This window comes from Mycteria americana, chromosome 1 (assembly GCF_035582795.1).
Source record: "Mycteria americana isolate JAX WOST 10 ecotype Jacksonville Zoo and Gardens chromosome 1, USCA_MyAme_1.0, whole genome shotgun sequence".
In the NCBI taxonomy this organism is placed as follows: Eukaryota; Metazoa; Chordata; class Aves; order Ciconiiformes; family Ciconiidae; genus Mycteria; species Mycteria americana.
In genome coordinates, this window is record NC_134365.1 from 33,560,227 (window position 1) to 33,585,260 (window position 25,034).

The 25,034-nt window shown below is 40.2% G+C and overlaps 2 protein-coding genes across 10 annotated transcripts in view; one reads left to right on the plus strand and one right to left on the minus strand.

Annotated features, from left to right (window-relative positions):
- The window catches only part of PPHLN1 (periphilin 1), a 73,966-nt gene extending 57,911 nt beyond the window's left edge, over positions 1-16,055 (plus strand). For all 5 annotated transcript variants that reach the window (XM_075494150.1, XM_075494172.1, XM_075494157.1 and 2 more), the window contains one exon: positions 14,288-16,055. In XM_075494150.1, the coding sequence (XP_075350265.1) occupies positions 14,288-14,497 (210 nt within the window). In that variant the 3' untranslated portion in view covers positions 14,498-16,055. The remainder of the gene's footprint in view (positions 1-14,287) is intronic.
- Positions 16,056-21,127: 5,072 nt separating this feature from the next.
- PRICKLE1 (prickle planar cell polarity protein 1) overlaps positions 21,128-25,034 on the minus strand; it is a 69,198-nt gene continuing 65,291 nt past the window's right edge. For 3 of the 5 annotated variants that reach the window (XM_075494237.1, XM_075494227.1, XM_075494245.1), the window contains one exon: positions 21,129-23,942. In XM_075494237.1, the coding sequence (XP_075350352.1) occupies positions 23,086-23,942 (857 nt within the window). In that variant the 3' untranslated portion in view covers positions 21,129-23,085. Of the gene's footprint in view, positions 23,943-25,034 lie in introns of all 5 variants that reach the window. The other 2 variants (XM_075494254.1, XM_075494217.1) reach the window with 2 other exon arrangements.

Genomic DNA, 25,034 nt, shown 5'->3' on the forward strand with positions numbered 1-25,034 from the left:
AGCACATGGTAATCTTGTATGAAGTTAAGGTTAAAAGGTAAATGGCATGGTACTGTTTCTTTTGGCTATTGCTTTAAAGTGTTTGAACTTTAGCAACCTATTTTTATCTTAGGCAGTAAACTCTTTAGTTCTGCTTATCAAAAGAGACTTCACTGCTCTCTTTCCATGCTGCTCTTACCCAAAACACACTGTATCAATCCAGCATCAGCAGACTTTATCAGCAACGGCCATTATTCTGCTTAGAGATAGAGCATAAAAAAGTTTATTTATATTGTAACAGTACATTTTATTCAACAAATACTTTCATATATGGTTCTGTGGTTTCCACTTTCATTATCTAGTTTAGATCTTCTTTTGTATTACCTCCTTATTAGCTTACTGTTTCCCCAGATTTTAACTGTGTGATTTGAAATTATTTGTTTTGGTGTCTGCCCTAAAGTGAATTATTTTAGACTATTCAAACAATAGCCTATGTATCTCTAAAGATAAGATTAATATGGCAAAGTAAGTACGTTTGCAGGTATTAACAGATTTCCTAATTATTTGGGGATATCTTCAAATCATCAAGGTGTTGGGGATAATTTGAAATTTTATGAAGTGTTTAGCTGAAGAATCAACCCCCCCGTACCTTTAGTTGTCTGTGTGATTTGCCAGAGTGAAGTTCTACATATGGAAGCATTGGCTAGAGGCAGAACTTGCTGCATCTCTGAAGTGGCCACAATTCATAATGCTGCTGGTGGTACTCAAAAAATCTTTAACCTGCAGGAGGTTGACTGAGTTGCTGGGCAGCAGCTAATTTGTTGTAGCTTTAATTTTGTTTTATTGACTTGTTAATTTACATGATGCTTTACCATCCTTACTAGTAAGCAAATACTGATACCATAAGAAACCTCCCTGTTTTATGTTTAGAATAAATAAGACATTTCATGAAGTAAATCCAAGAGGACTGAGTCTAGACCTCTAGTATCGTTGTGCAAATTTTGTCTCTTGAGTACTAGAAATATCACTTATTTTTTTTACTTGGTGAATTTGTTGCATCATGCCTTTTTCACAATTTATAGATGTCAGGGATCACAGAAAGCTGCTCTAGGCTATCTGAGGAATAGAGAGCTAAAGCTCTCAAAAAAACCAAACCAACAAACAAACACACACCCCCACCCCCACCCCCCACCCCCCCGACAAAAAAAAAACCCACCGGAAAAAAAAAACAAAAAACCCCCAAACCAAAAACCACTACCAGAACCAAACCCAACACAAAACAATATTTGATGATCCCAGTTTTCTTCTGTTGGTCATAATACTTCTTATAAGGGCTGACCGAAGCCAGACTCGAAAAGAATCAAAGCTTTTTCTTGGATGCCAGAACCTGAAGACAAGCAAGCACTTCAAAAAGTCATGAGTGCATTCACATATCTTGCCGAGCTCGTTCCAAATCTGTCCTCTGTCAGTTCACCCCATCAGACAACTTCTGGAAAATGTTCAGTGACACTGGATTGAACAGGGCAGACATTCCTTTAATGAGTTTGATAGGTAACAGTTCTTGTGCTGAAATGCTGCAGCATTGCTTAACTATCTCATTAGTAAAGGCTTGTAATAAGGAAATAGAAAGCCAATGTTCTTAGTCTCAAAAGATCTTTTTAAATACAAAATGGGCTTGTTTTTCACATGGAAAAATAGTTCACAATTTTAAAATCAGTGATTCCCAAGCTTTTTTGAACCAGCTAATTGCTGTGATTCTTCAATATTACTTACAAGGTGTAACCCAAACTTATCAAATAACTAATTCCAAGTACTGTGGGATACAGTCAGTGGTGTATCCAGTGAGTAAATGCAGAACTCCTACTAAGTTCCCTTGGAACCACAATTGGTAATCGCTGCCCTAAGACATACGATTTACTAACCATAAAAGACAATCTCTACTCCTTGTGGCTTTCTCTTTGGGGAGAGACATGCTTTCTATTTTTACCAATTTTTGGATTGGATTTCTGCTTCTGAATTGAAGTGGAAATAGCTAGAATTGTGGGAACAAATTCAGAAGGAGAGATAGTTTGAGAGTTGAATGCTAAAAATACAGAAGGAATGAATATATTTGCAGTGAGAAATGAGGCTTCATCATACAGCTTTTCTGACCTGCTCCTCCCCCAGCCATTATGCTAGCTTTATGTTCAGTTTCTTTATATATTTTTGTATTCAACTGCAGGTGCATGCTAAGATATATGGTCGTTTCAGCACAGATCATGTGTGCTTTGTCTGTCTAGGTTAGGTAGCAGTTCTATGAGTAGTCCTGGATGAGCTCAAGGAGACTGGACACACTAGTAAGGCTATAGATAAACGTCCTTTCTGAATGTCATCTACAGCTGCTCATTGCTCTCTCACCCAGAATAGGTGATTCCTCCCTGCAGCCCAACTGATGTGCTAGCATGTGACCTAATCAGGCTGATTTTGCCTAAAAATGAATTTCAGGAGTAATCCTGTATATTGCTGGCGCACACAAACAAGTAGGGTGCTGATTTCTGGCATGGGAATGGTGACAGCTGGGAAGGGGGAATAGTCTTTTCAGCCGTCACAGCTGCATATGGCAAAAGATATCCATCCACAAGCTAGAGAAAGCTTACAGAAGTCTTCAAAAACATGGCCTTAATTTACTTTTTCCTTTATTTGATTTTATATTGGAAATAAGTACTTAAAGTAATGATGAGAATGACTATTTAGAGGGTAGAGACAGGACCATGACTTGGACAGGAAAAAAATTTGATCCATTATTAAGGCACTAATAAAACTGATTTGTGAGGCTAATATAATGTGTGAAGTAATTCTAAACTTTCAGAAACCTTAAGGTTTAACATAAACTAAGTAATAAAATGTTGGTAATCTAAGTAATTGTTTTTCTTCTTGCAGCTGTTGCTTTTCCTTTCTGAAAAGTTGTCCATTACATATAGTAGTTTACTTATTTTGTGTAGTATTTTCTTTATGCTGCACATGTGATTAAAAACCCTAGCCTTTGGCATACATATCCAAACCTGCTTTAGCATTTTTTTTTAACCATTAAAGAAGAAAAAAAAAAAAGAAGTTGCTCTTTAGACAGTGATGGTGAGAAAGTCTTCTCATTTAAGGGCTGGTTCTTAAACTCATCGATCCACTAGCTTTGAGTTTATAATAACAATGCCGCTGCCAGTTAATCATGCAGCTGATCTGCTGGGAGTTGCTCTTAATTGGAAAAGAAAGATTTATTTTTTTGTTTTCTTCTCTTGCTGTTCATTTACATTGTGCCATTGAAGAAAATACAGGTGATCCACACCTCAGGATAAAATTCTGTCTTGCCCATTAACAAAAATGAGCCCTCTTAATGCAGAATGTTGAATCTGACAATATTTGTAGCTGAGGATATCTGTTGAAATTGAAAGTCTGAAGACTTTTGTTGAGGGAAAACTAAATCACCACAAGTCACTTTTTGGTAAAAGCAAATGCATCATTGCTGATCTTGACTGCAACACAGTCCATATATGTGAATTTTAAACTACTGTACTTTCCATACAAAAATATGTGTGTGTTTTTATGACAAGGAAGATTGGTTTGTCATATAATTGTTGCCATTAATATATAGCCCATTCTGATGAAGCTTAAATGGATATCGCTTTCCTTTATGGTCAGTGGACATTACTGAAAGCTATTAAAGCATTTTTAACAAGAGAATTAACATAGACAGAGTCTTTTGTAGATAAACTTCACCCTTCCTGTTTTGGATGGAGCAATAAGTTTACTATGGAGCAGATTTAGGAAATTGCTTTCCATCAATTCAGTATTTTATAAATAAAAAGTTGCAGGGCGAGGTCCTTCCTTTGGCATAAAGCTGATTATTTCCTGTTTAATCCTGAACTGGTGCATTTCAAGTAATGGGATTTTTTTAGCATCTGTCAGAGAGGAGAGCTTTTAGGATTTTGTTTTCATTTATGGTCCTATGAAAATGCAGTTTCTAGACTTGAAGATCATTACAGAATGAAGAGAAATTACTAGATATATAAATTGTTGCTCTTTCAGACAATTTTTGGACTGAGCTGCACAGTTGTTTGTAGCTGGGCATTCTTAAACGTATAGCTGGGTATTCTTATATGTGAGCTGAAAAGATGTCATTGATATATCTTTAAGAGATTATCAGTACTTCTAGTGAGGTTTAGAAACTGATGAATTGTAATTGCTATGGATTATTTGAATTCAGATTTATCATCTGCTTGCAGAAGGCACACTTTCTGTAAGAAGAATATGTAAGAGGTAGAACTTAAACTAATACTGCTGTTTTACCTAAGGAACACACAAGTTAATATATTGAAGTAACACTACCCTCATCCAACACATCTGTTGTAAAGAAGCCTATGAAATCTAGGCCACACACAAACTGGTCTCCAAGGGCCTGTAGTTGGTGTTAGAATGCTGTTATTATGTGGGCTGATTGGTTTAGTAAAGAATTATCTCCAGTGAAACCATGTAACATAATAGTCCTCACTCTGCCACATGGGAGCTACTTCTGCTTGACTGAGCAAGACATTTCTTGAAGAAGTAATAATGCACTTGCTCTTGCCAAAATGTAACATTAAATGAAGTGTATAATCATGTACATTTTTGTTGTGTATCAATTCTTGTTCATTTAAACATTTGCTTAAAGTCCTCCACTGTAGTATTAAAAATTATTAAAGTAAATATATGGATTTCCTAGCAATATATTTAAAGTAAACTTCTAGCTTCTTATTGAAAACTTGTTTGTAGTAATTTTAAAGCAATGGGGAACTATTTAGAAGATGTAAATTTTCATAAATGAAAACTCTGTTGCTGAACTTTCCAGATATTAATTTAATTGCCAGGCAGTACAAGTCATAGCAGTTTAAGGTTTATCTTGCACTTTGCTGGAGGCTTTGTATGTGATGGTTTCCCCGTTCATTTTGACTTAAAAGAGAGCTGAGACAGTTCAATAGTTCATATGAACAGTTTTCTAAATAGTACCAACTTGGTTGGCTTTTGCTATGATTGTTCAGAACTATGTAGCCTTGTTCTACACATTTGTCCTTCTCGTGTAACTGGAGCTGTAAACACTTACGACAATTGTTGAGGAGTTGTCTTTTTAATTGCTTTTTTTTTTTTTTGTCTCTGCTCAACAGTGTCATACAAACACTGTATGTTCAATCTTTAGATTGCTTTATAAGCATTGAGTAAATGCACAAAAACGTGTAATTTTTTGTTTGGATGGCGAAGGGAAGAAGAAAGGAGTTGAGGAGGGATGGTGCTTCTCTACAGAGATGATGATTAGAAGTATTATTGCTGAGGGGCAGAGCCCTGCACAACAGAAGTCATAGGAAGATGAGGCTGACGTGCCGAAGACAAGGCAGCGTGGCTTTGTTCGGGCGCTCCTGCAGTCATTGCACACCCGAGCCAGTCATAGGCTTCCCCTGAGCTGCAATGGACTCCACCCTGTGCAAACCCCATGACTTCACTGTAATTGCAGAGGTGTCACCAGGGGCATGATAAGAAGCAAAGGAGTATCCAGATGATGTCTTGTGCTTAAACTGGAGATAATGGTTTCATGCAAGTAAATAATTTGGCCTGCATGTTTTCTCCCAGTGTATTACACAGCATGGAAAAGACCAGAGTTGTGTCTCAGGACCTAAGCCAACTCTTCAGCATTTTCAGCCTTAAAATGTACGTGTAAATTCAGCAGAGTTTGTTACTGTAGACATAGACACCCACCCCCCAATTTTACAGAGCACTTTTCATCTCTTTTCATACTAGAATTCTACTTTAAAATGAAGTGGGAAGCCTTGCAGTGGCATTGATATGCCATGGCATCTTCCTCTTTCAGATTAGTTTAATCAAAGGAATAAATAATATCTTTATCAATGATCTGGACGAGGGGATTGAGTGCACCCTCAGTAAGTTTGCAGATGACACCAAGTTGTGCGGGAGTGTTGATCTGCTTGAGGGTAGGAAGGCTCTACAGAGGGACTTTGCCAGGCTGGGTCGATGGGCTGAGGCCAGTTGTATGGGGTTCAACAAGGCTAAGTGCAAGGTCCTGCACTTGGGCCACAACAACCCCATGCAATGCTACAGGCTTGGGGAAGAGGGGCTGGAAAGCTGCCTGGCAGAGAAGGACCTGGGGGTGTTGGTCAACAGCCAGCTGAGTATGAGCCAGCGGTGTGCCCAGGTGGCCAAGAAGGCTTCCTGGCAAGTCAAGCATCCTGGCTTGTATCAGAAATAGTGTGGCCAGCAGGACTAGGGAAGTGACTATCCCCCTGTACTTGGCACTGGTGAGGCCGCACCTCGAATACTGTGTTCAGTTTTGGACCCCCCACTACAAGAGAGACATTGAGGTGCTGGGGCGTGTCCAGAGAAGGGCAACGAAGCTGGTGAAGGGTCTGGAGCAGAAGTCTTATGAGGAGCGGCTGAGGGAACTGGGATTGTTTAGCCTGGAGAAAAGGAGGCTGAGGGGAGACCTTATCGCTTTCTACCACTACCTGAAAGGAGGTTGTAGAGAGGTGGGGGTCGGTCTCTTCTCCCAAGTAACTAGCGATAGGATGAGAGGAAATGGCCTCAGGTTGTGCCAGGGGAGGTTTAGATTGGATATTAGGAAAAACTTGTTCACCGAAAGGGTTGTCAAGCATTGGAACAGGCTGCCCAGGGAAGTGATTGAGTCACCATCCCTGGAGGTATTTAAAAGATGTGTAGGTGTGGTGCTTAGGGACATGGTTTAGTGATGGACTTGGCAGTGCTAGGTTTATGGTTGGACTTGATGATCTTGAAGGCCTTTTCCAACCTAAATGATTCTGTGATTCTATAAAAACGCAGGCAGGAGATGCTGTCTCCTAGAAGCAAGATACTGTAGACCAGCTGAACAGAAACACCGTGGCCCCATGTGGGGAGCAGCGACCGGTTCCTGGGGGGTTCAGAGCCGGGTGGCCTCAGCTGCCTCTCCCAGGGGCCTCCTCCCAGGCGCGACGGCTCCCAACGCCCGTCCCTGCTGCACTGTGCTCGCACACCGCCCCCCCGCATTGCCAGTCCCGGTCCTTGAGGGCAAAGCAGAGTTCAAATCGGAATACACACTTCTTTTAAAATGACGGCTGTATCAGCATCTATTCCACATGAGGGACTTCCAGCAGACCTTTCAGTCAGGTATTTAGATGCCAAAAATGGTGGGCTTACATTCTGAAAACTGGTTAAATCTGTTAAACCAGGCGCTTGAAACTTTCAGTGGAAAGGGAGGCAGAATTGCATTTAAGTGCAAATAACTTTAATATTTTGCACATCTTCAGTAAGTAGCAAATTACCATGAAATTGTTCATTATTACATAGTAGATTAAATAACTTGTTTCCACCAATTTGCATTTCAATGAATATCTAATTGGTCTATAAACACATTGATTAATGGGTGCAGAAATTATTACATAAATTCAAGGCAAAATTGTTCATGCATTTTAAAGAAAGGAATAGAATAGACTTGTTGATATTTTATAATTAAAAATTGTATATCACTATTGTAACCAAGTATTAAGTTTTTTGTATGTTAATTTAGCTTTTTGTAACCATGAAAAATAGATCATCTTGGTTGAAAACCAATTTTAAATGTCTTGATCATGGGGAATTGTCTGCAAGTGGTTTAATGACAGTTCTGAGCATTCTTTGCACTGTGGAGCTATAAATTTATATATTGTGCTCATAAACATAACAGTACAATTACATTGCTGCTGCTGTAATGAAAATTTCTCTGTACTCTTTCAGTAGAGGATTAGCTTATTGTACTTGAGGAGCGCAAATTTTGGGTAGGTTAATAAAGTCTAATTTGCATGGTTGAGAAAAATCCAAGATAGTATGTAAATAAATTAAAAAGTAGTGATTTGGGGAGAGGTAATAATTCCTTTTAAAAGATGTCTTTGGCAAGGAAAATACTTTTGATACCAGCAGTACTGAAGTCATTCAATGTATAGTAGTTTCCCAGTTCGCTAGAGTTTACAATTACAATGCAAAATCTTACTGCATATGCAATCAGCTTAGAGCTAGGTCTACATTACAAAATCTTTTAGCATAGCTCTTCGTTAGCAGTGCGTGAAAAATTATACTCCATAGTCTGTCTACCCATGCCAGAAAACCTCGCATAGATGTGGCTGCGTTAACAGAAGAGTGCTTTGTCAGACTTATTTTAGGTCTGCTGAGGAGGGGAAATGAGAAGCTGGCTTATACCACCAGAGGGCTATACCAACCTAGCTGTCGTGGTTTAGCTGGGGGAACAAAAGCTGTTACCTGTGTCTGGTGTAGAGGAGCCCTGGGGCGTCATTGAAGCAAGAGAGATTTCAGGCAGTTTGCTCTTTCATTAATGGGGTGTCTGGAGGGGATGTGGTACGGCTTTCAAACTTGTGCTGTACTTGTGCTCTGCAAGTTCAAGCTCTACCTTTGTCAGAAAGCAAACAACTACCAGTGAGCATGTTGCTTCTTTCCTCCTTGCATGCGGTATTTGATACTTGTGGGAAATGTGCCCTTAGTAACTGAAAAGTTTCTGTCTTCTGAAAGATAATGTATTAAATGAATACTCGCATGAATCACAGATACAAGATTGTGATTGCTGGGCATGTTGGATCTTCTCAAGGCTGAGTTAGTATCTAAGGGTTGCAGGCTGTTTAACGTGGTTTCTGAGCCACAACCCTAACTCCTTCCCCCGTGTGAACTGAGCCTTGAGGGTCTTTGGCCTTCTGGATGAGGAGCTGAGAACAGGCATCTGTGGGCACTGACTCACAAGCACTGACGGTGGGCTGTATACATAGGGTGCAGAGCTGCTCAGAGCCTAGAGTTGCGTCGTGTTGCTGTGAAGAAGGAATGCTGGTGGAGGTGAGGGAGTGTTAGATGAGTCCATAAATGTATGGAATGATAAGAATACTCAAAAAGGCAGGAAAGATTGTGATGAAAAAGAGCAAGGGATTGGAAACTACAGAGTAAATCACGGGCATCAATTTCACTTGCTAAATCATCACATCTACTTAATGCATGTAGTCCTCATGCTTGGTGGTCCTGCTTGTGTTTGTGAGCAGAAGTACCACCTTCTGCATTGAAATGAATTTGCCCATCTCTTGCGTAAAGCTGCTCGAGCTTTGCATGCCCAAGTCTCTTGATTCCTATTTAAGAGGCTTTTACATGTGCGTAAAGCCAAGAACATTCAAAAAAAGTGCCATAGTCATATTCATTCAAAACCATAGCTGGAGAAGATAATTAATGTTGTCTACCTTGATATAAAATAAAACACATTGATTAGAACAATTCTCCCAGAAATGAGAAGTGAAGATTCAGTTCAGTCCTTTCTGAGACAGAGAGGAGAAATTTGCATGTCCCATTTGCTACCCAGTTGTACTTTCTACTAGCTGTGGACATGGGAGATACAGAGGCTAACTTGTAGCCTGGTGGAACCAGTCTTCCTGAGGGTCTTTCCAATTATCAGGGAACTTTTCTCTTGTTTCCTTCTTCTTCAAAGGCTGCTTAGAGCAGAAGCTGTAGTTTTAGCGGTTCTAAATCACCTTGAGCAGTTAAATAGCTTTTCTTTGCACAGACTGTAGAGCTAAGCTGAGGAAACTTGGTGCATGGGTTGAAATAAGGGTTGCGAATATCTCCATTTTAACATCTCTCATTTTCCTGGCCTCATCCCCTTTGAATATTGTGTCTACTCTTGCTGTTGAAATCAAGCTGCTTTTTGGCCAGGTATGCAAGACTTTGAGACCAAGACTGCAAGACTACAAAGTTTGTGATTCTTCTGCAGACTGTAGTCACTTGCAGGGGAGGATATCTTAAGTTGTAGTTTTTGTTCTCATTACTGTTTATGTTGTCCAACAGCTCTGTTGCGTAAAATACACAGGCAGCTCCAGAATAATTTTGGAGAACATGGGGCTGTGCAAGGCACGGAAAGGAAATGATGCGTAGTTTGTCAGTGAGTAGTACATATGTCATCAAGGTATTCCCTAGCTAGGTATAATTTCATCCACACCCAGAGTTCAGATGTACATCCAAGTTTTGGTGACAGTGTTTTCCATCCATCAGCTGAGCCATTCAATATGTTTTCTTTGCTTTAAGCCAAGACCATTTTTAGATGATCATCGCAGGAGGGATATAGCAGTCTAGGAAATGAGCAGTCCTCATCTGCTTACTTCTGCCCCTCTTCTTCCCCACCAGAGATTAATGTCCCAAAGCTGAGCTGGAAGAAGAGAATGTGCGGCGTCCTTCATCACTTCCATGTCGGTGTCATACATTGTAATTTAATTCACTGTTGATGGCACTTTGAGGTTAACTGTGAAAACTTGCACAGATGCAGATTAGGAAGTTCTCAAAAGTTTCAGTCTACCTGGTGAGTTCTAGGGCTTGATCACCTCCAACCTGGGGGACTAACATCTCCATTGCTCTAGCTAGATCTGGAAGGTAATGTCTCTTAGCTATATTTAAACAGTTCTAACCGCAAATTTTGGGTTAGTTTTCTCAAACATATGAGGAGTCTTCACTAACATGTTGCAGGTGCGTCACACCTTCAAATTTGTGTCTAGACAAAGCCTAAGTGTTTATACAGAGACTAGCACAGTGAAGAGTTGATCTCAGCCAGAGCTTCTATGCTATTATCATGTAAGAATAAAAAGAGCTAAAATACCATGAGACAAATATAAAAGCAGGCATATTTGTGATCCTCTGACCTCACAGATGCCAGATGTGCTGATTTTGGAAAACTTTTCAAAGAGAACCTGAATTCAGCTTATATACTTCTCATTTGTAGGAAAATCAAGACTATATATATGTATTTGTGTGTGTATATAAAATAAATATAAATATAAATATATTTATATATTTGGGAATACAACAGCTGTTTCTGCTTCTCCTTCATCTGCTTACCGAAGTGTTAGACATTCTTTCCATTATGCTGGTGCTGTAGCTTAGGTCAGAGAATAAAAGTATGCTATGGCTTTGGTAAATGATCACCCTATGGCTTTAGCTGTTTTCAGGATTACTTGATGTATATATCAGACAGAATAATCATGTCTTTAGTATCGTTCCCGTTCTTGTTTTTCAATATAAAAATGTTATTTCTTCTTTCCCCACACATGGAATCATTTTCAAGTTTTAGTTCCAGATGTTTACAGATGAGCTTTCCGTGGTCTGAACTCAAAATCAGTATCAGCTGGAATTTTAAAGATAGGGATATTTTCAAACCTTGTTGGGTCACAAGTTCTTCCAGTATTTTTCTCCAACAGAGAGCTTTTTTGCTTGTTTGGAGCCTTTTCTGCAGTTTTCTTTCTTCCTTAAGCATCCCATTCTTAGCTTATTTTCCAGAAATAGCCTCCTTCTCTTCAGTGGAGAAGATGGATTTTAATAGGCCACACCACCGTCCTCTTTTTCAAGAGCTTTGAGTGCTTTCACAATTTTTTCAAATAGTTGATTAAGCGGTAATTGATATTCTTGTAATCAATAGTCTCTACTCCCTTCAGCAAAGCATAGTAACTTTGCTCTGAGGGTTGTTAGTTGTGCACTGGCTTCAGGTATATGAAGTTATGTCCACTTCACGACTGTGGCTTACAGTTCTTTCAGTTGTGCCGATGCATCTGGTTTTAGAATTGAATCACTGAATCACCTTAATTGGAGGGGAAGTAATTTAAAAAGGGATCATCTCAGTGATGCAATTTATGTCACAGCTATACAAATAGGTTTATCAGCACAATTGAGGAGGCGGCAGATTGCACCAGGAGGACCAGAATTAGCAGCTGGGGTAGAAAGTTTGTGGAGGGAAAATTGCTCAATTGTTATTAGAGGAGCTGAGCTGTTTCCTTTGTTTTCTGTTGTTAGAACTGCCTTCCTGCCCCACCTTCGCCCTCTTCCCCTATTTTAGGTCAATTCTATTTTTTTTAAAAGTCTTTTGTCAGAAAGTATTGAAAACGTTTCTTCTCGTGTATGAAGACGTTTAGTTTCCAGATTGTTGTGACAGCAAAGTGACTTCTGGCTCCAGATGCAGCGGCACCGATGGCTCTCTTGATTCTCCTCCAAGTCTTTTTTTGTGAAAGTTTTGAAGAAAAATGTGCTTAGACTGAGCTAATATTTATATGCTAAGGGTCAGAGAATTACATCTGGGTTAGCTCTTTGTGGTGTGTGAGACAAATAGCAGGTAGCACTATTTGCCATTAATTTGAAGACCAATTAAAAGTAGAGCATTTCCTTCAGTTGTAGCTTTGGGTGCTTTCCTGTGCAGAAGATGGGGCGATGTGTCTGTGTTCTCTGTTAGCGTCAGGGTTTCACCCGTGCCGGTGTTGCACAGCGTCCTCTGAAGACTGACAGTTACGAGCTTCGTTTACCTGTGGAAGATCATTCACACATCCTTGGTCTGACCACTTCAAAGGTGATAAAATAGGACAAATAGACATGCAATAAGGAAAAAAAAAAGTTTTGAACTATTTCCCCCAAAACATAATGGCTCTGGGGAGAAAAAAACCTTTCAGAAATCATTCTGTGAAGGTGCTAGCAAGCATACTGCAAGTACTTGAAAGGCATGAGTTATCCAAAGTGAAATACCATCTGTCTGTCATATGGCTAATCACATACAACAATTCTTCCTGAGCTTTTTCCTTGGAAAGAGTCAGAAAAAAAAGAAACCCAAATTTGCTCTGTTTGAAGTTCTTTTAGCAAGTACCGTGTGTCACTTGCTGTGGAACATGAATTCTGAGAGTCTGTGTTTCTTGCTGATTTTACTACCAAAGAACTAAACATACAAAGCAGGAAACAAACTCTCTCTCAGAAAAATGCCATGTGCACACTGTTTCCACACTTCAGATGTTTAGCTCTCGTTTGTTTTGGGCTGCGCTCTTCTTTTTGACTCTTAATCTCTATTGAAAATGAGTTTCTTCCAAAAGATTTTCTTTTCTTTGCTAACCAGTGTTTGAAAAGTGGGTCTTGTTTTAAACAATTATTATAGAATATACTATCAAACATTTGAGAGCTGTCTGTATTAAAGGTATCATGTTAAATCATTGTGTTTCTGAGAATAGTTTAATTTGTGTGCAGAATGTATTCTTTTTTCCTGCTCCTCTGACATGAATATGCTTGAGCTGCCCTTGGACTGGTCCTTATGAATAAAACAGTGTGGTGGTGTTTGGTTGTGGGGGATTTTTTGTTTGTTTTTTTTTTCTTTCTTTTTTACTAATGGGGAAGTGCTTATATACAATTGTATCGTTTGTGTCCATGGTATAGATAAACGTGGGAGGAAAGGGTCACACATCTCTGTAAAAAACAAGTTCTAACACAAGCACACAATAGTAAAAGATAATCATACTTTGAGGAATATCAACATTTTAGCTTTTCTTTCTCCTAAAAAATGTACAGAGATATAAAACTGACTTATCTTCATTCAACAAGCCAGTGTATTTTCTAAATGGAAATTGGCCAAAGAGGTGTGAAAATGAACTGCATCTGGCAGCTGGAAGAATTTGACAAGTTCCTTTTTTGGGGGGTGTTTAGATTAATAACCTTAGCTGGAATTTGGGGGGGAAAAAAAAAATTTTTTTTGAAAGGCCACTGTCTCGCTTTGAAAACTGCCTAAGAGCATAGTCAGATGTTTGTCTGAAAAACAGTTGCAGTGCTAACAAGAAGTTAGTTCTCCTCAACGGCAGTACATAACTGACTTGCAAACTCTTCATTGCCTGCACTACAAGATCAGATGGGTTCATGTAAACTGCTGCCAAGATTTCTCTTATCCTTAGTGGTTGAATCACCAATGCAGTTAAACTGATTAAAGTCATATTTGCCAAGGACTTCTATAAGAAACAGATATCCAACAAACAAACATAATTTGGTGAAATTATTTAAATGTAACTTGTATTTAAAGTATTAGGAAAGGTTACAAACTAAGTTATTGTTGCTTTGTATAAAGATTGAGATTGCTAGACATGCCACAGTTAAATTAATTTTACATATATTTGCAATGAAAATCTGGTTTAGCATTTGCACTTTGCCATTATTTATTAAATATTGCTGCAAGAGGAATTTAATCTCTCTTTTTAAGGCATTTCTTCCAATAAGACTTATTTCTTGTATCTAGATAGTTCTCAAATAGTTAGGTTTATATTAGCGCAGGTCAGAAAAGAGGAAAAGGCAAATGCGTCTTACAGCTGAAATTCGCATTAAATCCAATATTCTTAGTTTGGTTTGGATCTGCAGTAGCACCTAACTCAGTGAGGGCTGCTGGTGTGCTAATGTAGAGTCTTGCACTTAATCGTTTTCTAAAATGTGTTGTTTCTAGGTCTACAGACAAGACTGTGAAACCTTTGGCATGGTAGTGAAGATGCTAATTGATAAAGATCCATCATTAGAGAAGTCCATTCAGTTTGCCCTGAGGCAGAATTTGCATGAAATAGGTGAGCGATGCATTGAAGAACTCAAACATTTCATTGCTCAGTACGACGCTGCCAATCAAGATCTATCAGAATCCTTCAAAGAGGGCTCATACTAAGGACAAAAATATGCTTTTAGATCCTCTGCATTGTGTATGCCATAATACATAAATCTGCTTTTTGTGGGGGAAAAGGAGATCTTGTTGGAGATTTGAACCCAAGGCCTGCACTCCTTCATAGTAGCTCAGGTGGCTATATCTTGTTCACTGTGGTCTCCACAATTGCATTCTTCCTACCTGTACTTGTTGACATATATTCCTTTGAAAGGATGTTCTTTTAAAAAATGCTGTAAAGTGACAAACTATTTTTGAAACCTTTACACAATTACCTAGGAAAAAATGTTCAGTCTGATGGATGTACACTTATGTTCTGATGTTTATAAGTGTAACTTCAAACACTGTATTTTTTATTAAAATAACAAGAAGCAGCTCTTCATTCCTCAACTTATGCAGAAATATGTCTTGTTTTCATACATACTATAGGAAGGGAAGATTTGCAAAATTGTTCACAACTATGATTTAAATTATTTATTATAGTTTAATTTTAAACTTCAGATTCATTCTGTAAAATTACACTAGGAGTTATCTCTAGTCTCTGACTGCGAGAGCAACTCTACTTGATATAAGAAGTGCTGTATTTTTGCTCTAATTGCAGGTTCTGCGAAGGCCTTTTAAATTTTGGTGTTTTCCATATTGTGAGTCATTACTAGTAAGCAGTATTATGTAGGATGAACTCCATTTTTTGTCAATATTTGCAACTAAACGTTTCCTTTTATGTTTTTCACTACACCTTACAGAGTGTAACTGCAGGCAGCCACTGAGCAGGGAAGGGTCCCTTCTCCTACTCTCTCCCCCTCTCCCCTTACACCTTCTCACCACTTTTTGTGGTTTGTGCATTAGTTTTAACAATTAGGAGGGTGTGTAATCTTTACTTCCAACATCAAGAAGGCACAGGGATTTGGGGTGGCAAGGTGAGGCACGACAAGCGAGCAGGACCGTCTCTTTACTAACTCCAAGTTGCTTTGGATTAGATGTAATGTGAAGGTGAACCCTGAGGCCCCAAATTCATCATCATTTCAAACCTAGGTGATTTTGCGTAATGTCTGGAGCCACTTTTGACCTGATAGAGCAACTTGTAGTTGGGGAACAGTGGTTGAGGAGAGTCAAGAGGCTGCCAGTGCTACATGATTACTTTTCAGAGATGAAAAATATTTAGAACTCATTGGTGGTATCCTGACCGTTGCATTGTGTACAGCTTCACATTTAACAAGGTACTGGTTTTTATGAACATTTTAGGGAAGGAATAACTTGAGTCATAATCGCAAAGAGGTAAGTATAAGCACAATTATTTTGTATACATTTGCATATAAAAACACGTGAAACTCTGTAAAAGGACTAACGACTAAAGCTCACCATTTCCAAAGTGCACAGTATTTTAAAATGAAAAAGTAATTGAATTCAGCCCCCTTACCAAGACAGCTTCTTGGATTTCATCAGAATGGTTTGCAGAAAAGTAAATGAAATAGCAATGATTTTGCATGTACAAGGTACTGTATGTATCGCAGCATCTTACACATGCAAATCTTGATATGGTATATTAAATATGTATCACATCAGATTCCTGAGCTGCCTGATTAGTTTTAATGTCAGTAGGGTGTGGTTTTGCAGTTGGCTTTTGTTGGTTTGTAAGAGTTCGCATTGCTCAAAGGAGATGACCTGCAACTTACCTTGTTGGCACCTGGGACTGTGTGGGCTGCACAGTGAGTAGGAATCAGCTCACGGATCCTACAGGATACTAATTTGGGGAGGGAGAGAGGGGAAGAGAGGCAAGCTGTTGTGGCACAGTAGCTAGACCTGACCAGCCCCTTCTGGCAACAACCTGGCTTATCAAGATCAGTCATGAAACCACAGGCAAAGTCTTCTCTGAGGCAGAAGCATAACTACAGCGCTTCGCTACTTGCCTACGGGACCGAGAGCCTTCGGGGTGTTACATCAGAGTTTCTGCTTTGGGTTAGAAATGCTAATGAAAAAACCACTAAAATCATGCTTAATATATTTTTGATTAAAAATGTCCATTATTACTGTACAATTTGTTAGGAGTCTCCTTTGTTAGAAGCCTGATTAAATTTACTATGATAAAAGTATCTGATTTTTCAAGTGTTTTTCTGTAAAGTAAGACCTAAGCTTACAGTCATAGAATCATAGAATATCTCAAGTTGGACGGGACCCATAAGGATCATCGAGTCCAACTCCCTGCTCCTCTCAGGACTACCTAAAACTAAATCATATGACTAAGAGCGTTGTCCAGACATTCCTTGAACTCTGACAGGCTTGGTGCCATGACTGCTTCCCTGGGGAGCCTGTTCCAGTGACTGACCAGCGTCTCGGTGAAAACCTTTTCCTCATGTCCAATCTGAGCTTCCCCTGATACAGCTTCATTCCATTTCCTCGTGTCCTATCACTGGTCACCAGAGAGGAGATCAGCATCTCCCTCTCCACTGCCCCCCTTGAGGAAGTTGACTGCGATGAGGTCACCCCTCAGGATTCTTTTCTCCAGGCTGAACAAACCAAGTGACCTCAGCCGCTCCTTGTAAGTTTTGCCCTTGAGACCTTTCACCATGTTGGTCACCCTTCTCTGGACACACTCCAATAGTTTGATGTCCTTCTTATATTGAGGCACCCAAAACTGCACAGAGTACTTGAGGTTGGGGGTGCACCAGTGCAGTGTCGAGTGGGACAATCGCCTCCCTCGATCGGCCAGCTCTGCTGTTCTTGATGCACCCCCGGACATGGTTGGCCCTTTTGGCTGCCAGGGCACATTGTTGACTCATGTTCAACTTGCCATCAACCCAAACCCCCAGATCTCTTTCCACGGGGCTGCTCTCCAGCCTGTACGTATAACCAGGATTACCCCATCCCAGGTGGAGAATCCAGCACTTGCTCTCGTTACATTTCTATCTGGTTGGTGATTGCCCAGCTCTCTAGTCTATCCAGATCTCTCTGCAAGGCCTCTCTACCCTCGAGGGAGTCCACAGCTCCTCCTAGTTTAGTATTGTCGGCAAAATTCTTTAACGTACGTTCGACTGCTGTGTCCTTATAATTTATAAAAACGTTAAAGAGCACTGGCCCCAAAATTGAGCCCTGGGGAACCCCACTGGTGACTGGCTGCCAGCCCGATGTAATCCCATTTACTATAACCCTTTGAGCCCGGCCCGCCAGCCAACATTCTTGGGTTTTTTAGATTAGCTAATAGATCAGTAAGATCTTTCAAAAGTTTGTTAGGTTGTCCTTAGCTTAATTTGAATTTTTTTCTAAAATGGATTAAATTTTACTCATGAACTAAGGAGCCTCTTGAATTTTTTTGTAAGTGCTATTTCTGTGAAAGGTTTAATTCACACTCATGAGTGATAGGTAATTGGTTTTCTCTTTAATACTTGTCATTATATTGAATGTTTACATTTTACCTTTTGCAATGTATGCTTTCTGTTAATGTAAGTAAAATATTATGCCAATCACTTAACTTAAGCAAGAAACATGGCTTTTAGTCTTGCTTCCTGTAGAAACAAACATATACGTTGGATTTATTTCATATCAATGTAAAAAGTTGTCCTTGGTCTCATGGACAGCCTCGATGGGGCTCCTGGAAAGGGGTAGGAAGAGCTTTGGTGGAAGGAACCAGATGCTGTGCGGCAGGAATTTATCTTCTTCAGCACCTTAAGAGCTCCTGAAAAAAACCTTTAACTCCTAGCGCTCATTAATGTGCAGATACCCTTAGAAAAATAAAAAGGGAAGAGGAAAAGGAAGGAAAGGAGCGTGGAAATTCAGTGCTATCGGCCGAGGCTGGAGCAGGTCGGAATGGCTCTGTAACCTTACTGGGTGAGTTGGCAGCTTTGAGTGACAATGTAAGCAGTTAGGGTGAAAATTAGCACTAAAACCACTACACATATGAAAGGAGCTAATGCCATGTGTCAGAGAAGGACCGGTTCCTTGCGACCCTGTTTTCTGTGCAAGGTCTCCTCTTTTGATGAGGATGAGGATAATGTATTGCCCTAATATTTCTCACTATCATGAAGGTTGTACTGGGTTTGGCTGGGATAGATTTTCTTCACAGTAGCTTGTATGGTGCTATAGTTTGGATTTGTGCTGCAGACAGTGTTGATAACACAGGGATGTTTTAGTTACTGCTGAGCAGTGCTCACACAGAGCCAAGGCCTTTTCTGCTCCTCGCCCCACCCCACCAGCGAGGAGGCTGGGGCTGCACAAGAAGCTGGGAGGGGACACAGCCGGGACAGCTGACCCCAACTGACCAAAGGGATACCCCACACCATATGGCGTCATGCTCAGCATAGAAAGCTGCGGAAGAGGAAGGAAGGGGGGACGTTCGGCGTGATGGCGTTTGTCTTCCCAAGTAACCGTTACGCGTGATGGAGCCCTGCTTTCCTGGAGATGGCTGAACACCTGCCTGCCCATGGGAAGGAGTGAATGAATTCCTTGTTTTGCTTTGCTTCTGTGCGTGGCTTTTGCTTTCCCTGTTAACCAGTCATTATCTCAAACCATGAGTTTTCTCATTTTTACTCTTCCGATTCCCCCCCCATCCCACTGCGGGGGGGAGGGAGGGAGTGAGTGGCTGTGTGGTGCTTAGTTGCCGGCTGGGTTTAAACCACAACTATAGTTCAGAATTATTTGGGTATAGATGATGCGGGACACAAGCTGCCAACCTGAGCATCCCCATCTGTCTGCAACAGCGAGCACCGTTGCCTTTTTTTTGCTAGCAGTGATTTCTTAACTGCATCTCAGCATTCTCAGCCCAAAGGAATATTCCACACCATATGATGTTGTGCTCAGCAATAAAATTGGGGCGGGGGGGTGGGGTGGTGGAGTTTGCCAGGGCTGCTGTTGTTCAGGGACTGGCTGGGTGTCGTTTATCTGGTGGTGAGCAACTGGGTTTTTTTGTATCACTTCAGTTTTTTTGTTTGGAGTTTTTTGTTTTGGTTTTGGTTTGGTTTTTTACCTATTAAACTGAAAACTCAACCCACGAGTTTTCTCACTTTTACCCTTCTGATTCTCTCTCCTATCCCACTGCGGGGTAGTGAGCGAGCGGCTCTGTGGTGCTTAGGTGCCTACTGGGACATAAACTCCACTTGGAATATAGGTACTACTTCTAATAACATAAAACAGAATTTACAGCTTTGGTGACTGTATCTGAGTCTTGTGCTGGTAGCAGACGCTATATCCCCTACCATTCTCTTTAAGGTGGAAGAATCAATTATAAACATTTCTCATAGGAAGTGATCAAAAATAATGAGGTAGAAATCTTTTACGTCCAACTGAAAAAACTAAACAACATTGTATAGCCATCTTTAAACTTAGTTATAATTTTTGAAGTGGATAAAAATACAAGTTAGCCCCTCTTTTAAGTGTGGTTGCAAGTACCTGTTATTCTTCCCGACATGAATGTCTCTCAGCAGTCCATTCCTCGGCAAAACAAAGCTTTCTGAATTTTCTAATGCTCTTAATTGCTTGTGGTCCGGCAGCCCAGCATAGGTAAGGCAAGGGAGATGTATGTGCCTCAGAGCAGAGGTATCTAAACTAGCTCTGAACAAGCTGGTTTACCCCCGGAAGGCAACAACGCTGAGCACTGCTCCCCATGGCATCGTGCTGTGCAACCCTATCTCCCTTGGCAGAGTCTGGTCTTGAGGGAAAACAGGTCAGAGCTCCTGCCCCGGGCTGGAAGAACTGCTGCTGCTTAGAGGGAGAGCAGCACTACGGACAGGAGGTTTGTTACCCCCTTGCACAGACAAACATGCCTCTCAATTTTTTTTGGAGTAAAACTGAGGACAAAGAAAGGCCTCTATCCACTGCCAAAGCTGTAGAAGCTTCCAGCATCTAAACCGTGGTGGTGGGAGGGGGGAATTGCCATTGTTTACATCAGGTATTTTGAAGTACCCAGAGCCCTTGCAGGAGCAGAGAGCTCACAGTGCCCCAGCAGACACCTTTAGCCCTAAGTTATCCTTGGCTTTTGGGGAAGAGACACATCAACTCATTTATTTTGAGGTTTAGAGGGAGGTAATGTGAACGTTAACTCTGAAGATAGGTTGTAAATGACACACTTTAGAGATCTGTGTTGAATAGTTGCTTGGCTTGTTTTTTTTTTAAAGAAGAAAGTATTAAGAAGCAACTAACAATCTTTGGAGAACTTTTATCACCTAATACTCCATAAGACATTGCACTTTGGGAGAGCACATACGCCGTATCTCAGAAGATGGTGTAAGATCAGAACTACTGGTGGAGACATTTCTCCATGAGACAGTTACTTGCTCCAAACAGGACACAGCAGTAGCAGCACAGCATTTCGTTTCCAAGGATCCTGGTTCCCTGTATTTGGAAATGCAGGTAAGAATGGAAGGTCCCAGTCACTGAGCATCCTGGGGAACGTATTAACAAGTCGGCATCTCTCCTCGAGTCCTGTAAGTCCTGGCAGTCTGGTTGTTGTAATATACTTCAGCACAACAGGCATTTGGCTGCTAGGAAAGCAAATGCTGCCTGAGCCACCACGGCAGCCCGCCAGCTGGAAGCATCCCACGAGCCGCCCATTGGCCCACGCAACGTAGCATGATATTACTGTGATCAGCTTTCATGTACACAAGACTTGTTTGTACTAGAAAAGTGACTTATATGGTGAATACCACCTCTGGGAGTACAGGATCTTTTGCTTATTTTACCCTGAAAAATACAAGCAAGTAACTGCTAGTTTGATTTAGCTTTAGCAATAGCTTCATTTTCTTTGGTGTAAGCCAATACTCATGTGTCCATTCCCTCCCTTACCTCCATCTGCTTTTATTTCCAAACTTCTGTATCTTCAAGAAGGGCAAGCTTAGGTCAATTGGCCAGGCTTTTCTGGTAAGAAGCATCTGTTTTTTCATTAATTACCTTTCTTCAGGTGGTCAGAAAGCCAATGGCTTCAGCATTTGCTATCTTAATTGGTGGATGTCACTGTTAATTCAACTAACAAATTTCTGCCCTTTATTTAAAACAGAGGAAGAAGTTTATTGTAACTTAAAATAGCTCCTGCTCCCCATATGAGTTCAAGGCAACTTTTGAGATTACCTACTACTTGATCGATTTTGCCAGCTTCCCTTCTAGAACCACCCAGCATCTCTCTTCCTTTATGTAGGCAAACTTCAGAAACTACTTTTGGGAAGGGAGGGGAACAATTAAAAAAAAAAAAAAAAAAATCCACATCCACAGGAGTTGCATATTTGTTGTACTGATATATTCCAGGCTTGTGTGGTTTTTACATTTATATAGTTTACATTTTGCTTGACCCATAAATAACACTTGCAAGATTAAGAGGGCCATAGTTTAGAGAGTATTTACATAGCCCCACCATGCATACAGAGCTTTTAATACCTAGTAGACAAAATTAAGCTGTTTTGCACTAAACATTTTTCAATATTTTTCAACTTAAAACCCCTGACTAAAATACAAGCAATATTTCATCCATAACGCTGCTGTTAAACCTCTAACAAATCTAGTTTGATATTGTAACAAACTTCTTCAAATTCAGGGATATAAAAATATTCAGCTTTTAAAATTTTAACTGTACAATATGTACATTAGTATTTGCACTGTTAAATTATGAATACATTTAAGCCTATGAAATACTACATTATAAATATCAATGTTTTTTGATTTAGAATTGCAGCTAATACATTTTAAAACCTGGATAATGCATTTGAAAAGACACAATTCTGGAGCCTAATCCTTTAAGCCCTTATGAAAGTATTTGTTACGTAAGTAGATTCATTGACTTAAATGGGGTTACATGCCTGAGCAAAGGACTCCAGCAGTTGTACCTCTCGCTCGCTCTCCCTGCTGGGGGGGGCACGGCCTAAACCACATCACCACTCATTGGCAGCCAAGTCCAATTCCAGCAGCTGAATTAATACCTTCCTTTAAACAGGCACAAAAAACCCCCCCTTAACAGAGGGATGGAGATCTTAAAAAATTGTGGAGGGAAAAACATGAAACAAACATATAAACTATTTACTGCTGCTTTAGGATACATCAAGGCCCCAAGCATTTCAGGTCCCACATTCTGATTTTTGCCTCCTTAATAGTGGACTCTTTGGAAAAGGAGCATCTTCCCAAATAAAAAAAAAAATATATCCAGTTTTTGTAAGGAAACTTGAAGGAGGAAGAGTGAGCTTTATCAATGAAGAGCCTTCTTTTTCTCGGCAGTAAGAGGAAAAAGTCAAAGATCACCCCATGTGGGTACAGCTACAGCACAGAACTGACAATTTTATTTATTAATCTTTGTTGAATCCTTTCTGTCAGATAATTCAACATAGGTGAATAGCGAGCATAGAATAAAATGTCTACAAAACCTCTGTATCAAGAACTGCAGTAACAGTATTTTGACAGCTGAAACAATATGTAAACCTAGCAATATGTGAGCAGATCATCATTTGGCATGGTGACATTTCTGAACGTTACTTGTACAATGTAAACTCTGGCAGGGTTATCATTTACACTGGCAAAGCATTAAGAACCTTAGCAACTTGCCTAAGTACAATTATTAATATAAAAAGATGTGGTTCAAACTGTAGCTACAGAGTTGACTGGTCTTCCCAACTGTTAAAAACAAATTAAGAAATGATGCAATTTTTCCCTTTGTGTCCCCTCTTCTTCTTTGATTTGGTTGTCCTTTGTCCAAACTGAGAACTAGATAACGCAGTAGTTGGACCAGAAAGGTCATCTGTATAGTACGGATACCTCAGTGATCGTGGCTGTGGAATTGGCTGTCCTAGAAAATATCCTTCCTCTTCAGAATCGGATGATGAAGATGAAGTTGAACACCAGGAGTCATCTTCCTCACCATACAATCCAAAAAATTTATCAACTACCTGATTCCGCAGTGCATAATCAGACCTAGTATGGGCATATTGTCCATACAGCTCCGCATTTTGAATATATGCCCGAATCTCACGTGAGCTTCTATTTTGAATAAATTTTTCATGATCCTGAGGGGAGTAATAACGAAATCTCTCTCTTGGAGAGCATCTTCTTTCTGTGGCCAAGTTAAGTGCATTATCTGAACGAGACTTCCTACTTCTTCTACGATGATGAGAAGGCCGATTTCCACGCTCTTCAAAATGGTAAACACGCCTACGAGTCCTTTCACTCATTGGAGGCTGACGTATTTCAACATTCTCGTAACTTCCATTATCAATAACATCATCTGAAAACTTCACTTGCTGTGGTCTAGACTGGGATTTAGATCTTCTCAGTACAGGCATGTGCACTGGCTTTTCCTCTGGTAAGACCTTTTCCTGACACAACTCTGAGCTCAGACTCTTCAAGGACTCTGTGCTCCGGTGGAGCATTGAAGAATTCAGAGTTCCCATGTTGCTCATTTTCTCACAGTCCTCTACCTCCAGCTCTTGGAAAGTTTGCAAAGAATAGAGAGATGGCCGCGGCTTGCCTTCTCCATCCATTGAAGCCCCTGTGGTGGGAGTGGAGAAAGGAGGAGAAGGAAAATGAGAGGGCTATCGAAGAGATAAGTATTGTATTGTAACAAAATATTGAACATTTCTTTTCAGTAAAGCAGACCTTATTAGTGTTTTTGGGAACTATTACCAGAAGGACTAGCTTCACAGAAGAATAAGCTTTGTTTTGACTTAAAACATTTAAGTATTATCTCCGATTACCAAAGAATTACCTAACATAGGACATCAAGAGTGGAAGAAGTTTAATGAGTTTAAAATATTTAAACAGCTCTAACATGCATACAGCTAAGCCTCTAAGAAAAAAAGAATTACTCAAAATTATTCTACAGTCTGTGCCTGCCATTTTTAAGGCTAAAATATTTCATGTTTCTGGTATGACTAAATTCAGTATTTCAGCTGTTGCTACAGGAAAGCCAGGCTTACTGCCTCGCAAAGAATGATCCTTACCCTCCAAAAATCATCAGCAGTAAGCTGACCTGGTTTACTCCAGGTTTGTGTCCAATGACCCTTCATTCCCACAACAACAGCATCATCTGCCCTGTGACGTTCCCAGGTGCAATACCTCTAGTTCCTCCTCCTGTGCCCCCTGAACCAAGCTCCCCTCGTCAGTTCCTTCATTACTGCTTGGACAATGCCGCATGTGGTCAGTCCTGAGCTACGCAAGTAGTTACGATAAGTCTGACTACAGAAGGAAAGGAAGGGAGGAGAGGACAGGACAACTTTTAAAATGTGCGTCTCGTACCTAACTCTCAGGTTTGGGTTTTTTGTAGGGAAACAGGAAAGGAAGGTTAACACACGCACACATATCTGACTTTTATCCCTTTGGCTAATTTCAATCACGTTTGACAAGGAGGTTCACAAAAGTGGATTATCAGTTTCTCTTTAGTCAATGGAGAAAGATAATCTCATAAACCCCATTTCCTAAGGCTAAGAAGGTTACCATCCTTTCAGATTTTCTACATATTTTTACAAGCAAATCAGGAAATTACCTGAAGTGTTTTGCAGATTACGTTTAATATCATCCTAGTATATAATGCAACTTCTTGTACTTAAGGTGTAGAAAAAATAAATCTTCATTTGCTTAAAGC